At 62.7% G+C, this 16275-nt stretch overlaps 1 protein-coding gene across 3 annotated transcripts in view; it reads left to right on the top strand.

The window, feature by feature from the left end:
- The window catches only part of LOC138824876 (selenocysteine-specific elongation factor-like), a 138822-nt gene that overhangs the window by 97454 nt on the left and 25093 nt on the right, over window positions 1-16275 (top strand). For 2 of the 3 annotated variants that reach the window (XM_070019297.1, XM_070019298.1), the window contains exon 5: window positions 15601-16251. The exons of the other annotated variant lie outside the window; for it this stretch is intronic. In XM_070019297.1, coding sequence (XP_069875398.1) covers window positions 15601-16251 — 651 coding nt within the window. The remainder of the gene's footprint in view (window positions 1-15600; window positions 16252-16275) is intronic. 3 annotated transcript variants of the gene reach the window in all.

The following is a 16275-nucleotide window of genomic DNA, read 5'->3' on the forward strand; positions in this document are numbered from 1 at the left end:
GTCGTGGCGGACACGGTGTCACGGTGCTGTGGGGTTGGCGTGGTCACGGCGGACACAATGTCACGGTGCAGTAGCGTCGGCACGGTCGTGGTAGTGCTGTGCGGTTGGCATGGTCGTGGCAGGCACGGTGGCATGGTGCTGTGGGGTCGGCGCGGTCATGGACACAGTGCTGTGGGGTCGGCGCGGTCGTGGACACAGTGCTGTGGGGTCGGCGCGGTCATGGACACAGTGCTGTGCGGTTGGCATGGTCGTGGCAGGCACGGTGGCATGGTGCTGTGGGGTCGGCGCGGTCGTGGACACAGTGCTGTGGGGTCGGCGCGGTCGTGGACACAGTGCTGTGCGGTTGGCATGGTCGTGGCAGGCACGGTGGCATGGTGCTGTGGGGTCGGCGCGGTCGTGGACACAGTGCTGTGCGGTTGGCATGGTCGTGGCAGGCACGGTGGCATGGTGCAGTAGGGTCGGCGCGGTCGTGGTAGTGCTGTGGGGTCGGCACAGTCGTGGCGAGCACGGTGGCATGGTGCTGGGGCGTCAGCGTGGTCGCGGTAGACACAGTACCATGGGGTCGGGGCGGTCACGGCGGACACGGGCCAGCACCACGGCAGGCTCAGTTACCACGGGTCAGAGTATGGTTTTTCTCCCCGCTCTTCTCATCTAAGCATTTGGCTGTGTCTTTCGGTAAAAGAACACTGAGAAGAAGGCCTTGCTGGGCACGCTGCCGTGCGCAAGGGCTCCGTGGGAGGGGGCCTGGCACGAATGATGAGCCCTGGGCTGGAGTGAGCTTGGCTGAAGTCTCCGGGCCACCCTGCGATCAGTGTACACCGGGCTGCTCACGCGTGCTCTTCCTGGCCGTGCCTGCAGTTCTCTTCCGTGCTTGGCGCTGCGGAGACCGCCGTGCTCGCCGTTGGCGCGTCGTGGGTCCTGACCGGCCAGCTCTTGGGGAAGCCTGCCTCTTGTCATCCCCAGGGAGCTGGTGCCGCCTGTGTCCGCCCCCTCGGTGCCGCACGCCGCAGTGCGCCTCTGGGCTGTGGCGCAGAACTCAGCCAGCCTCTCAGGTCCCGGTGCTGAGTATCTGCTTTGCAGACCTGGCGTTGCTGCTGCCTGGTGAGGGCTCGGGCAAGCCAGCTGCCCAGGGCCCCTGCTTGGCTGGGGGTCCGGGTCGGGCGTAGAGCGTCGCTCCCCGCCGGCAGGGGCGAGGTGCGATAAACCCCGTGCTGACATCCACAGTTCTACTTTCACTCTGACTTGGAGTGAAAAGGTTGGTATAAGTTTATCCAGGCTCCGGTGGCTCACACCTATAATCCCAGCTACTCAGGAGGCTGAGGTCTGAGGATGGTAGTTCAAAGCCCTGCCAGGCAGGCAAGTCCATGACACTATATCCAATCAACCAGCAAAAAGCCATAAATGGAGCTTTGGCTCAAGTGATAGAGTGCTAGCCTTGAGTAGAAAAGCTCAGGGACAGCGCCCAGGCCCAGAGTTCAGGCCCCAGGACCACCAGCACGTAAAAAAAAAAGTTTTTTGTTTTTTGTTTTTTGTTGGTTGTGCTGACCATGCGTGGTGCATGCTACCTGCCAGTGCCGGGCAGTGCTGACCACGCGTGGCACATGCTACCTGCCAGTGCCGGCCGGTGCTGACCACATGTGGCGCGCGCTACCTGCAGTAAGGCTTCTGTGGCACAGGACCCTGAGGCCGTTTGGGAGTTGTTATTTGATCGCCTTTGTACTTACTGTCTCTGGCATGAGTGTGTGGTTTGGTTTGGGATGTACTTGCAGTCTGATAGTTCTTTGTTCAATTATAACGGAAGCACGTGTGTCTTGGCCCAAGGTAAAGGTGCCTGTCCCGGAAGGCCCGGAGTCTGGCGTGTTCTGTGTCCCAGCGGACTTGTGCGTGGTGCACGTGTGCAGCGTGGCGGCCGTGGCGGGCCCCCGGCGGCCTGTGCTGGAATCCTGGCAGGTGACGCCACGCTCACCCCTCTCCTGCCACGCCGGGGTGTCGGCCCGGATGTCTTGTCTGTGAGCCGCTGCTCCGGGGCTGTCACGTGCGTCCGGGGGCCGTGAGGCCAAGGGGCCGGTGCGGAGGGCCAGGGCAGTGAGCCAGCGCCGCACCGGGCGGCCCTCAGCGCTCGGTGCCACAATCCCCTCCCGTGATATACGGCAGAGGGGAGTTGAGTGGTTTGTTTCATCTCTTCTTAAGAAAAAGTTAAATTTACAATCCCAGCCCCGACCTTCCTTGTAACTCATGTGCTCATCCTGTTAACCGGCTTAATATATGGCACCACTATTTCATTAAACAACATACAGGAATAATTAGTTCAGCGACGATGCCTCAGAACAAAAGCCCTTGATTTAGTTTAACTTTATAAGTTGTTCTCTTTTGATGTGCAAGAACACATCTGGGCCTTAGAGAAGCAGAAAGTGGCTAGCAGCCGCTCTGCCGGGCAGGGCCGGGTTCCCGCGGCCAGAGCTCTGTCTCCGGCTCCCGAGCCCGCGCAGGCCGGGCGGAAGCAGCGCGGGGCGTGGCCCAGTCGAGGGCCCGTTGTGCGGGGGCCCGTGCTCCGTGCGTGGCTGCTCTCTGTGAGTGGCTGTCCCTCTTCCCCTCAGCGTCCGGCCAGGGCCTCTGCAGCCCGGGCTGGCAGCCACAGCCTGGGCCCGCCAGCGCCCCTTCTCCTGCCCGCTCCAGCGCTCCCCTCCACGCCCTCCCCCGTGTGGACTCTCGTGGCTTCCTGCTGGCCCAGGCGTGGCTCCGGGACCTTGGCCCCCTGCCCTTTCCACCAGCCCTCAGTGCACGGTTTGTCACGGGCTCACACCCGGGGCGCCCCTCCTCTGCCCTCCGGCCTGGACCACGCACAGGGCCCGCGGAGAGCACCCGGCCTCCCCTCTGGGCCCGGGGAGCACCCACCGCATGCTGCGGGGACCCTCTGTCCGGGGGCTCCCACGGGGCCGCGTCAGGCCCGGCGACCCCCTTCGTGCCCCTGGAGGGCGCCGTGTGGGGCGGCCGCAGCCCCCACACGCGGCGTGAGGAGACTGGAGGGGCGCCGACGGGCACCCCGCACCGGCCAGCCGCGCGGCCGGGCCTCAGGCCGCACACGCGTGTGCACGCGCACCCACGGGCCCGGAGCTTCGGAGGGCCTCTGCCGTGCCGGGCACACCGGGGCTCACAGGCGGTAGACGTCCCTGGCAAGTGGGCTGGAGTCCGACCCGCTTGCCCCGTCCTGGGCACTGTCCGCAGCCGCAGGCCGGGCAGCCTTCTGACTCTGCACCGCGGTCCTGGCGGAGCTGGGTCCCGTGGTGGTGGCCAGGTCCTGAGCCTGCCGCAGGCCAGCGCCTCAGCCAGGCTGCTGTGGGGCTTTCTCCTCCTCCTCTGTGTCAGAACAGCAAACACGTGGCTCCCTCCCCCCTGCTGTGGGTGCCCCTTCCCCCTGTGTGTGTGTGTGTGCGCTGACGGGCGTGTGGCCACGCTGTGTGTGTGTGTGCGTGTGTGCTGACGGGCGTGTGGCCACGCTGTGTGTGTGTGTGTGTGTGTGTGCTGACGGGCGTGTGGCCACGCTGTGTGTGTGTGTGTGTGTGTGCTGACGGGCGTGTGGCCACGCTGTGTGTGTGTGTGCGTGTGTGCTGACGGGCGTGTGGCCACGCTGTGTGTGTGTGTGTGTGTGCTGACGGGCGTGTGGCCATGCTGTGTGTGTGTGTGTGTGTGTGTGTGTGCTGACGGGCGTGTGGCCATGCTGTGTGTGTGTGTGTGTGCTGACAGGCGTGTGGCCACGCTGTGTGTGTGTGTGTGTGTGTGCTGACGGGCGTGTGGCCACGCTGTATGTGTGTGTGTGTGTGTGTGTGCTGACGGGCGTGTGGCCACACTGTGTGTGTGTGTGTGTGTGTGTGTGCTGACGGGCGTGTGGCCACGCTGTGTGTGTGTGTGTGTGTGTGTGTGCTGACGGGCGTGTGGCCATGCTGTGTGTGTGTGTGTGTGCTGACGGGCGTGTGGCCACGCTGTGTGTGTGTGTGTGTGTGTGCTGACGGGCGTGTGGCCACGCTGTGTGTGTGTGTGTGTGTGTGTGTGTGCTGACGGGCGTGTGGCCACGCTGTGTGTGTGTGTGCGTGTGTGCTGACAGGCGTGTGGCCACGCTGTGTGTGTGTGTGCGTGTGTGCTGACAGGCGTGTGGCCACGCTGTGTGTGTGTGTGTGTGTGTGTGTGTGCGCTGACGGGCGTGTGGTCACGCTGTGTGTGTGTGTGTGTGTGCGCTGACGGGCGTGTGGTCACGCTGTGTGTGTGCTGACTGGTGTGCGGTCACACTGTGTGTGTTGGCTGGGTGTGTGCTCATGCTGTGTGTGTGTGTGTGTGTGTGTGTGTGCTGACTGGGCGTGTGGTCACGCTGTGTGTGTGCTGACTGGTGTGTGGTCACACTGTGTGTGTTGGCTGGTCGTGTGATCACACTGTGTGTGTGCTGACTGGGCATGTGGCCACGCTGTGTGTGTGTGTGTGTGTGTGTGTGTGTGTGCTGACTGGCATGTGGTCACACTGTGTGTGTGCTGACTGGGCATGTGGCCACGCTGTGTGTGTGTGTGTGTGTGTGTGCTGACTGGGCATGTGGCCATGCTGTGTGTGTGTGTGTGTGCTGACTGGGCATGTGGCCACGCTGTGTGTGTGTGTGTGTGTGTGTGTGCTGACTGGGCATGTGGCCATGCTGTGTGTGTGTGTGTGTGTGTGTGTGTGTGCTGACTGGGCATGTGGCCATGCTGTGTGTATGTGTGTGTGTGTGTGTGTGTGTGCTGACTGGGCATGTGGTCACGCTGTGTGTGTGCTGACTGGGCATGTGGTCACGCTGTGTGTGTGCTGACGGGCATGTGGTCACACTGTGTGTGTGCTGGCTGGGCGTGTGGTCACACTGTGTGTGCTGACTGGGCATGTGGCCACGCTGTGTGTGTGTGCTGACTGGGCGTGTGGTCACGCTGTGTGTGTGTGTGTGTGTGTGTGTGTGTGCTGGCTGGGCGTGTGGTCACGCTGTGTGTGTGTGTGTGTGTGTGCTGGCTGGGCGTGTGGTCACGCTGTGTGTGTGTGTGTGTGTGTGCTGGCTGGGCGTGTGGTCACGCTGTGTGTGTGTGTGTGTGTGTGTGTGTGTGTGTGCTGGCTGGGCGTGTGGTCACGCTGTGTGTGTGCTGGCTGGGCGTGTGGTCACGCTGTGTGTGTGCTGGCTGGGCGTGTGGTCACGCTGTGTGTGTGTGTGTGTGTGTGTGCTGACTGGGCGTGTGGTCACGCTGTGTGTGTGCTGACTGGGCGTGTGGCCACGCTGTGTGTGTGCTGACTGGGCGTGTGGTCACGCTGTGTGTGTGCTGACTGGGCATGCGGTCACACTGTGTGTGTGCTGACTGGGCGTGTGGTCACACTGTGTGTGTGCTGACTGGGCGTGTGGTCACACTGTGTGTGCTGACTGGGCGTGTGATCACACTGTGTGTGCTGACTGGGCGTGTGGTCACACTGTGTGTGTGCTGACTGGGCATGTGGTCACGCTGTGTGTGTGTGTGTGTGTGTGTGTGCTGACTGGGCGTGTGGTCACGCTGTGTGTGTGCTGACTGGGCATGTGGTCACGCTGTGTGTGTGCTGACGGGCATGTGGTCACACTGTGTGTGTGCTGGCTGGGCGTGTGGTCACACTGTGTGTGCTGACTGGGCATGTGGCCACGCTGTGTGTGTGTGCTGACTGGGCGTGTGGTCACGCTGTGTGTGTGTGTGTGTGTGTGTGTGTGTGCTGGCTGGGCGTGTGGTCACGCTGTGTGTGTGTGTGTGTGTGTGCTGGCTGGGCGTGTGGTCACGCTGTGTGTGTGTGTGTGTGTGTGCTGGCTGGGCGTGTGGTCACGCTGTGTGTGTGTGTGTGTGTGTGTGTGTGTGTGTGCTGGCTGGGCGTGTGGTCACGCTGTGTGTGTGCTGGCTGGGCGTGTGGTCACGCTGTGTGTGTGCTGGCTGGGCGTGTGGTCACGCTGTGTGTGTGTGTGTGTGTGTGTGCTGACTGGGCGTGTGGTCACGCTGTGTGTGTGCTGACTGGGCGTGTGGCCACGCTGTGTGTGTGCTGACTGGGCGTGTGGTCACGCTGTGTGTGTGCTGACTGGGCATGCGGTCACACTGTGTGTGTGCTGACTGGGCGTGTGGTCACACTGTGTGTGTGCTGACTGGGCGTGTGGTCACACTGTGTGTGCTGACTGGGCGTGTGATCACACTGTGTGTGCTGACTGGGCGTGTGGTCACACTGTGTGTGTGCTGACTGGGCATGTGGTCACGCTGTGTGTGTGTGTGTGTGTGTGTGTGTGCTGACTGGGCGTGTGGTCACGCTGTGTGTGTGTGTGTGTGTGTGTGTGTGTGCTGGCTGGGCGTGTGGTCACGCTGTGTGTGTGTGTGCGTGTGTGCTGACGGGCGTGTGGCCACGCTGTGTGTGTGTGTGTGTGTGTGTGCTGACGGGCGTGTGGCCACGCTGTGTGTGTGTGTGTGTGTGTGCTGACGGGCGTGTGGCCACGCTGTGTGTGTGTGTGCGTGTGTGCTGACGGGCGTGTGGCCACGCTGTGTGTGTGTGTGTGTGTGCTGACGGGCGTGTGGCCATGCTGTGTGTGTGTGTGTGTGTGTGTGTGTGCTGACGGGCGTGTGGCCATGCTGTGTGTGTGTGTGTGTGCTGACAGGCGTGTGGCCACGCTGTGTGTGTGTGTGTGTGTGTGCTGACGGGCGTGTGGCCACGCTGTATGTGTGTGTGTGTGTGTGTGTGCTGACGGGCGTGTGGCCACACTGTGTGTGTGTGTGTGTGTGTGTGTGCTGACGGGCGTGTGGCCACGCTGTGTGTGTGTGTGTGTGTGTGTGTGCTGACGGGCGTGTGGCCATGCTGTGTGTGTGTGTGTGTGCTGACGGGCGTGTGGCCACGCTGTGTGTGTGTGTGTGTGTGTGCTGACGGGCGTGTGGCCACGCTGTGTGTGTGTGTGTGTGTGTGTGTGTGCTGACGGGCGTGTGGCCACGCTGTGTGTGTGTGTGCGTGTGTGCTGACAGGCGTGTGGCCACGCTGTGTGTGTGTGTGCGTGTGTGCTGACAGGCGTGTGGCCACGCTGTGTGTGTGTGTGTGTGTGTGTGTGTGTGCGCTGACGGGCGTGTGGTCACGCTGTGTGTGTGTGTGTGTGTGCGCTGACGGGCGTGTGGTCACGCTGTGTGTGTGCTGACTGGTGTGCGGTCACACTGTGTGTGTTGGCTGGGTGTGTGCTCATGCTGTGTGTGTGTGTGTGTGTGTGTGTGTGCTGACTGGGCGTGTGGTCACGCTGTGTGTGTGCTGACTGGTGTGTGGTCACACTGTGTGTGTTGGCTGGTCGTGTGATCACACTGTGTGTGTGCTGACTGGGCATGTGGCCACGCTGTGTGTGTGTGTGTGTGTGTGTGTGTGTGTGCTGACTGGCATGTGGTCACACTGTGTGTGTGCTGACTGGGCATGTGGCCACGCTGTGTGTGTGTGTGTGTGTGTGTGCTGACTGGGCATGTGGCCATGCTGTGTGTGTGTGTGTGTGCTGACTGGGCATGTGGCCACGCTGTGTGTGTGTGTGTGTGTGTGTGTGCTGACTGGGCATGTGGCCATGCTGTGTGTGTGTGTGTGTGTGTGTGTGTGTGCTGACTGGGCATGTGGCCATGCTGTGTGTATGTGTGTGTGTGTGTGTGTGTGTGCTGACTGGGCATGTGGTCACGCTGTGTGTGTGCTGACTGGGCATGTGGTCACGCTGTGTGTGTGCTGACGGGCATGTGGTCACACTGTGTGTGTGCTGGCTGGGCGTGTGGTCACACTGTGTGTGCTGACTGGGCATGTGGCCACGCTGTGTGTGTGTGCTGACTGGGCGTGTGGTCACGCTGTGTGTGTGTGTGTGTGTGTGTGTGTGTGCTGGCTGGGCGTGTGGTCACGCTGTGTGTGTGTGTGTGTGTGTGCTGGCTGGGCGTGTGGTCACGCTGTGTGTGTGTGTGTGTGTGTGCTGGCTGGGCGTGTGGTCACGCTGTGTGTGTGTGTGTGTGTGTGTGTGTGTGTGCTGGCTGGGCGTGTGGTCACGCTGTGTGTGTGCTGGCTGGGCGTGTGGTCACGCTGTGTGTGTGCTGGCTGGGCGTGTGGTCACGCTGTGTGTGTGTGTGTGTGTGTGTGCTGACTGGGCGTGTGGTCACGCTGTGTGTGTGCTGACTGGGCGTGTGGCCACGCTGTGTGTGTGCTGACTGGGCGTGTGGTCACGCTGTGTGTGTGCTGACTGGGCATGCGGTCACACTGTGTGTGTGCTGACTGGGCGTGTGGTCACACTGTGTGTGTGCTGACTGGGCGTGTGGTCACACTGTGTGTGCTGACTGGGCGTGTGATCACACTGTGTGTGCTGACTGGGCGTGTGGTCACACTGTGTGTGTGCTGACTGGGCATGTGGTCACGCTGTGTGTGTGTGTGTGTGTGTGTGCTGACTGGGCGTGTGGTCACGCTGTGTGTGTGTGTGTGTGTGTGTGTGTGTGCTGGCTGGGCGTGTGGTCACGCTGTGTGTGTGTGTGTGTGTGTGCTGGCTGGGCGTGTGGTCACGCTGTGTGTGTGTGTGTGTGTGTGCTGGCTGGGCGTGTGGTCACGCTGTGTGTGTGTGTGTGTGTGTGTGCTGGCTGGGCGTGTGGTCACGCTGTGTGTGTGCTGGCTGGGCGTGTGGTCACGCTGTGTGTGTGCTGGCTGGGCGTGTGGTCACGCTGTGTGTGTGTGTGTGTGTGTGTGCTGACTGGGCGTGTGGTCACGCTGTGTGTGTGCTGACTGGGCGTGTGGCCACGCTGTGTGTGTGCTGACTGGGCGTGTGGTCACGCTGTGTGTGTGCTGACTGGGCATGCGGTCACACTGTGTGTGTGCTGACTGGGCGTGTGGTCACACTGTGTGTGTGCTGACTGGGCGTGTGGTCACACTGTGTGTGCTGACTGGGCGTGTGATCACACTGTGTGTGCTGACTGGGCGTGTGGTCACACTGTGTGTGCTGACTGGGCATGTGGTCACGCTGTGTGTGTGTGTGTGTGTGTGCTGACTGGGCGTGTGGTCACGCTGTGTGTGTGTGTGTGCTGACTGGGCGTGTGGTCACACTGTGTGTGTGTGTGTGCTGACTGGGCGTGTGGTCACACTGTGTGTGTGTGTGTGTGTGCTGACTGGGCGTGTGGTCACGCTGTGTGTGTGTGTGTGTGCGCGCTGACTGGGCGTGTGGTCACACTGTGTGTGTGTGTGTGTGTGTGCTGATTGGGCGTGTGGTCACGCTGTGTGTGTGCTGACTGGGCGTGTGGTCACGCTGTGTGTGTGCTGGCTGGGCGTGCGGTCACACTGTGTGTGTGCTGGCTGGGCATGCGGTCACACTGTGTGTGCTGGCTGGGCGTGTGTCACGCTGTGTGTGTGTGTGTGTGTGTGCTGGCTGGGCATGCGGTCACACTGTGTGTGTGCTGGCTGGGCGTGTGGTCACGCTGTGTGTGTGTGTATGTGTGCTGGCTGGGCATGCGGTCACACTGTGTGTGTGCTGGCTGGGCGTGTGGTCACACTGTGTGTGCTGACTGGGCGTGTGGTCACACTGTGTGTGTGTGTGTGTGTGTGTGTGCTGACTGGGCATGTGGTCACGCTGTGTGTGTGTGTGTGTGTGCTGGCTGGGCGTGTGGTCACGCTGTGTGTGTGCTGACTGGGCATGTGGTCACGCTGTGTGTGTGCTGACTGGGCATGCGGTCACACTGTGTGTGCTGGCTGGGCGTGTGGTCACGCTGTGTGTGTGCTGGCTGGGCATGCGGTCACACTGTGTGTGTGCTGACTGGGCATGCGGTCACACTGTGTGTGTGCTGGCTGGGCGTGTGGTCACGCTGTGTGTGCTGGCCGTTTTTTATGACAGCAAAAGTGAGCAACCCTCATCCTGTCAGTGACAAGGCCACGGGCAGATGACGAGTTTCATACAGATACACAGCAGTGAAAACAACACATGCCCCCGCAGGTTCCTGCCTCCTGGAGTTGACCGCACTCACACAGTACAGGTGTGCGGTGCACACGTGTCCTGCATGCAGAGAGGAGGGGACATCGCAGCGTGAGACAACACCCACCATTGCAACACCCACATGCACGTACCGTCGCACACACAAACGTGTGCCGTTGTGTGTACTAACACGTGTGATATTGCATGCTAACAGGTTAACGTACACTAACATGTATGCTGCCTAATGCATGTAATTGCATGTCACACATAAAAGCCAAACCTGGGGCTCTGTGCAAGGACATGCACTAACAGGTGTACCACTGTGCACACTAATGTGTGCGACGTTGTACACACCAACAGGTACGTGCCATTGTATATGCTGTTACATGCACTCACATGCAGTGCTGTGCACACTAACATGTATGTCACCTCACTAACATGTACGTGCCATTGCACAGTCGAACACATGTGCACTCTTGAGAAACACATGGGTGGAGCTACAGAGAATCTGCGAAGGCGGCCGTCCCAGGGACCGAGGAGGGGCGGACTCGGTCCTCAGCTGGGCGCTGGGCCTTTGTCATTCTGTTCCTGGTGGCGGAACACAGGTAACTAGCTGTTCTGTCACTTGCTTCTGCCAACCTTTGGTTTTGCTGAGAGTGAGTGGGCAGAGTTACGTCCCTCAGGAGTTAACTGGCGTGTGTGCTGGGAGCTGGCTCCGGCCCCTGGGTACGAGAGCCCTGGGTTTGACTTTTATGTGTGAGATGCGATTAAATGCACTAGGCAGCCGAAAATGTCTTATCTGTACAGAGCCTCACTTGAAGAGGAGGGAGGGGCAAAAGCAGCCAAATTGAAACCTTATTAAACAAAATTGGTTAGGTCTGATGGAGCCAAACCTGGACTGATCTTTACAAGCTTATTTCATTTCCCCTCCAGTCTGAACCTCTTTGAATGGAGGTAACTGATCCCGCCGTAAGCTTATTAGTGTCAAACCTTGTGTGTCTCTTCTTCCTCTCCGATTTACATTTTATTAAGTAATGATGAGGTCCCAACCCAGGCCTTTGGCACAGCCGGGCCATTAATGGAATGAAAACGGGTAATAGAGGTCCAATCTCATTACAGCCGGCCTCGGGAACACCAAAGGGACGAGCCACACAGAGCCACAGCCACGCCCGCGAGCATCTGCCCGTCCCGCAGCCGGTGCGGACGGCGCCGCCCCAGCCTGTCTCCCCGCCGCGTGCCGGGTCCCCCGGGAGGGCGCTGCCCCAGCCTGCCGTGTGTGCCGGGTCCCCCGGCAGGGCGCTGCCCCAGCCTGCCGTGTGCGCGCCCGCGTGCGTGCGTGGGCTCAGTGCGCTGCACACGAGGTACGGTGAAGAGCCTTGCACGAAGCCAGCATGGCTGGATGCCCGGCAGATGGCTGGCCCCCGCGGGCCCCGTGGTCCTGGTCAGCACCTGGACGGTGGCTGTGAGACTTGCGTGGACCGTTCTGCACGCCCTGGTGGGCACCGTCCTCTCCGCCTTCTGACAGCCCCGCAGTCGAAGCGCGTCTCCGCGAGGGCCACCAGGCCCGCAGAGCGCGGAGGATGGCTGCGCACCGGCAGCGGTCAGCCCGGAGCGGAGGCTGAGAGCCAGTTTCCTAGAGTCTGCATCTTGCCACACTGTGCCAAAGTTCTCGCTGGGAAGCCAGGCCTGGGCACGGTCCGTGCATGCGCCCAGTGACTGGCCAGGAAGGGACCTGGGCCGTGGAGCAAAGTGGGCCTGTGCCACACTGCATTCCAGGCCGGCTCCCCGTCCACAGCCACGTCCTCGCCCAAGAAAAGCCTCCCGTCCCGCCCCCCTTGGTGTCTGGGGGACGTTGGTGGTTAGCGTGGAGCCACCCCCTGGAGGCTTCTCTGGGGCTCATGGCATATGGACACACAGTCCTCACACCCAGAGTCCACAGCTGCCCGCAGCCCGTGCCCAGACGGGGAGCCGAGGCCCCGGGGAGGGGACGGAGCACCGGGGCTGCCATGCAGCTCCAGGGTTTAGAGCCCCGACTTCCAATCTGTTTTCTCTGTGACCTTGGAGACGTCAGAAGCCTCCATGTCTTCATCCATAAAATTGGATGTAAAAACCCCAACCCGCCTCGGGTTTTATGAACCTGAGTGACCCAGTGACGGCGAAGGGCACACTGTGAGCAAGCACCAGCTCGAGCTCAGAGGCTGCCCTCTGCCGCTGCTTCCCGAGTGCCCTGCAGGGGAGAGGCGGCCCGGAGCTCCAGGGCGGGCCTGCCGGCTCGCACAGCGCACGCCACGGCCACCGCTCCCACCGCGCCTCCTGCGCCTGATGGCTCGGCTGCCCGCAGCTCAGCCTCGTCTCCGTGGTGGACGGGCTGCGGGTGGCGGTGCCGGAGTAGCCGAGGAGGCCGGGCTCCCAGGCCTGGGCCTCGTGCGGCCGTGTTCCCTCCGTAAGCGTCCCTGTCACTTAGGCTACGCCTGTGAAAGAGAGCGGAATGGGGAAGCAGACATGGGGTTGGTGTGCGCGTGCATCCTGGCCTCTCCCGGGGCAAGTGGAGGGCCGTGGACGGATGGGCCGTCTCGGAAGGCGGCAGGGCGGGACTGCCAGCTTTCCCCACGCGCAGGCCGGCCATGACCGCACGCCCTCCGTGGCTGTCCAGTGCCCTCGGGGTGTCAGCCCAGGCGCTGAGGCCTCTGGCCTCTGTGCGGAGAGCCGCAGTGTTTTTGCCTCCATCTGCTTCACAGCCCTCGTCAGAGCCCTGGCAGCCTCCATCTGTGGTGATTTGTCCTTCCTCCCTCTCAGGCCCTCCTCAGGCCTTGGCGATATCTCTGCACTGCCAGAGGCCCTGCTCCACGCAGCTGCCCGGGGTGTGGAGACGGAGCCCCGGTCCCCAGCACACATGGCATGAGGTGAGCGCACACGCGTGTGCGAGAGAGAGACAGAGACAGACAGAGACAGACAGAGACAGAAACAGAGACAGACACAGAGACAGACAGAGACAGAGACAGAGACACAGACAGAGACAGAGACAGACAGAAACAGAGACAGAGAGACAGACAGAGACAGAGACAGAGAGACAAAGATAGAGACAGAGACACAGAGACAGAGAGACAGAGAGACAGAGACAGAGAGACAGACAGAGACAGACAGAAACAGAGACAGACACAGAGACAGACAGAGAGAGACAGAGACAGAAACAGACAGAGACAGAGAGACAGACAGACAGAGACAGAGACACAGAGAGACAGACAGAGACAGACAGACAGACAGAGACAGAGACAGAGAGACAAACAGAGAGAGACAGAGACAGACAGAAACAGAGACAGACACAGAGACAGAGACACAGATAGAGACTGACAGAGACAGAGAGACAGAGACAGACAGAGACAGAGAGAGACAGAGAGACAGAAACAGACACAGAGACAGACAGAGACAGAGACAGACAGAGAGACAGAGACAGACAGAGAGACAGAGACAGAGGCAGACAGAGAGAGAGACAGACAGAGAGACAGAAACAGAGACACAGACAGAGACAGAGAGACAGAGAAAGAGAGACAGAAACAGAGACAGAGACAGAGCCAGCGCCAGCGCGCGTCAGTGTCTTCAGGGAGAGCCTGCGAGTGCCCAGCTTGCGTTGGGAGGGGTCTGGCGCGGGCTGACGCGTGCAGGGCATAGGCAGCGGCTGCAGACTCGCCACACGTGTGCCGTTGTGGTGGAAAGCCGGGCTCCAGGCAGCCCCGTGGTCAGCCAGCTCCGCCCGGCCTCACCGCACGCCTAGGGGCGGTGTCTGCTCTGTGGAAGTGCCCCGTTCCTGGCCCGGAGCCTCAGTGCGGCCAGGCTGCGTGCGGCCCGGGCCTGAGCCGCAGGGCGGGTAGGTGTGGTGAGCAGGCCCTGGCGGCGGTGGCCCCTGGCGGTCCGGTGGCCGGCGAGGTTTCCTTGGTCACAGCATCCCCCACTCTCAGGAGGGAACCCAAAGGGTCGGTCAGCGAGTGGAGGGGATGGGGGAGCCCACGCACTCCGGGGTGGGCCGCGTCGTGGGCGGCGGGCGCTCCAGGTGAGGCTCCCGCAGCCCTGCCGACCCTGTCGGCGGGTGGTTCACGGTCTAAACAAACGCTGGCTTGCGAGGCCCATGCCAGGCCGGAGGAGACGCGGGGGGAGCGGGAAGCCCCGCGGGCTCTCTGGGCCAGGCCGGGGAGGTTTTCTGAAGTGTGGGACACAGTCCCCACCCCAGTAAGCGGGGCCTGAGCTCGGGAGACCGGCGTGGGTCTCACACGCTTTCTGGGGACACTCCTTCTGGTCCCGATTTCCAGATGATGGAAGCAGAGCCGAGTGCGGGAGGCAGAGGAACCTTCCAGAAGCTGAGACAGGCCTAGGTGGCCTTGGCTACCCCGGCAGCCCGGCCTGACCCTGCTCCCGGCAGCCTCCGGAGCGGCCCCCCAGGCCCCTCTGAGAACTGCGGGCCCAGTCCCACGCCCAGCTCGGGGGACGGCGGCAGGGCCCTGCGGTCACACACCTGTTCACCATGCACGTGCCACGTACGACGCGTAATGTGCATGTGGTACCCTGTAGTTGTTCCTTCAGAGGCCATCTTCAGCGTGTGGGTGAGAGCTCTACAGAACCATTCCTTCCTCTTCCCTGGCCAGAACCTGGCTCACAGAATGCTTGTGAGCGCGTGCAGTGCTGACACGGTGCTCCCGGGTCAGAGTGCTCCTGGGGCGCGTGCAGTGCTGACACGGTGCTCCTGGGGCGCATGCAGTGCTGACACAGTGCTCCCGGGTCAGAGTGCTCCCGGGTCAGAGTGCTCCTGGGGCGCGTGCAGTGCTGACACGGTGCTCCCGGGTCAGAGTGCTCCTGGGGTGCGTGCAGTGCTGACACGGTGCTCCCGGGTCAGAGTGCTCCCGGGGCGCGTGCAGTGCTGACGGTGCTCCCAGGACTGGTCTTCTGGCTGCGGGCTCTGGCAGAGCCAGGCCATGGAGGGCCTGGGACTCTGAGGGGCGTCAAGGTCCGGAGGGACACCCCACCGTGAGGCGCCTGACCTGCGCTGACCCGGGCTCACAGGGCCGTGCTGGGAGGCCGGCCCAACCACAGCCTGGGTGAGGGCTGCACGCGCCAGCATGGCCGGGGAGTGGGGAAAAGATGGCGGGTGGAGCCGGGGCGGCTGGGTGCCCGCTGCCTCCTCCCACAGCCAGTGTGCGCCTTGTGGAGCAGGCTGCGCCACCGCCCTGGCCACCCTGGCCCAGCGTCCTGAGCTCCATCCGGGGTCCTGGGCGTGGGATGGGCGGCAAGGGCCGTGTCCGGCCGGGCTCCACCCGGGGTCCTGGGCGTGGGGAGGGCGGCAAGGGCCGTGTCCGGCCGGGCTCCATCCGGGGTCCTGGGCGTGGGGAGGGCGGCAAGGGCCGTGTCCGGCCGGGCTCCATCCGGGGTCCTGGGCGTGGGGAGGGCGGCAAGGGCCGTGTCCGGCCGGGCTCCATCCGGGGTCCTGGGCGTGGGGAGGGCGGCAAGGGCTGTGTCCGGCCGGGCTCCATCCGGGGTCCTGGGTGTGAGGAGGGCGGCAAGGGCCGTGTCCGGCCGGGATCCTTCTGGGGTCACGGGGGTGGGAAGGGCGGTGTCCGGCCGGGCTCGGGCCAGCCCAGCTCAAGTGCTGTTCCTCTTCTCCCGAGCAGGTGGTGAGGAAGGTGAAGTCCATGCAGATGTTCCACACGCCGGTCACCTCGGCCATGCAGGGGGACCGTCTGGGCCTCTGCGTGACTCAGTTTGACCCCAAGCTGCTGGAGCGCGGGCTGGTGTGTGCGCCCGACACGCTGCGCACCGTGCATGCCGCCATCATCTCTGTGGAGAAGATCCCCTACTTCCGGGGGCCCCTGCAGACCAAGGCCAAGTTCCACATCACCGTGGGCCACGAGACGGTCATGGGCCGCCTGCTGTTCTTCAGCCCGGCCCCGGACGGCCTCGACCGGGAGCCTGCGCCGGACGCCTTTGACTTCTCCCGGGAGTACCTCTTCCAGGAGCAGTACTTGAGCAAGGACGTGGTGCCCGCGGCGCCCGACGGCCAGGCCGACGGCGCGGGCCGGGCGCCCGAGGGCGGCTGCCCGCGGCAGCAGTGGGCATTGGTGGAGTTTGAGAAGCCCATCACCTGTCCGCGGCTGTGCCTGGTGATCGGCTCCCGGCTGGACGCGGACATCCACTCCAACTCCTGCCGGCTGGCCTTCCACGGCACCCTGCTCCACGGGCTGGAGGACAGGAACTACGCGGAGAGCTTCCTCCCCACGCTGAGGGTGTACAAGCTGAAGCACAAGCACGGCGTGGTGGACCGGGTGAGCGCGGCTGTGCTGGCCTCC

The sequence above is a fragment of the Dipodomys merriami genome, unplaced genomic scaffold, assembly GCF_024711535.1.
Source record: "Dipodomys merriami isolate MVZ:Mamm:240054 unplaced genomic scaffold, mDipMer1.0.p SCAF_13, whole genome shotgun sequence".
NCBI classification, from domain to species: Eukaryota; Metazoa; Chordata; class Mammalia; order Rodentia; family Heteromyidae; genus Dipodomys; species Dipodomys merriami.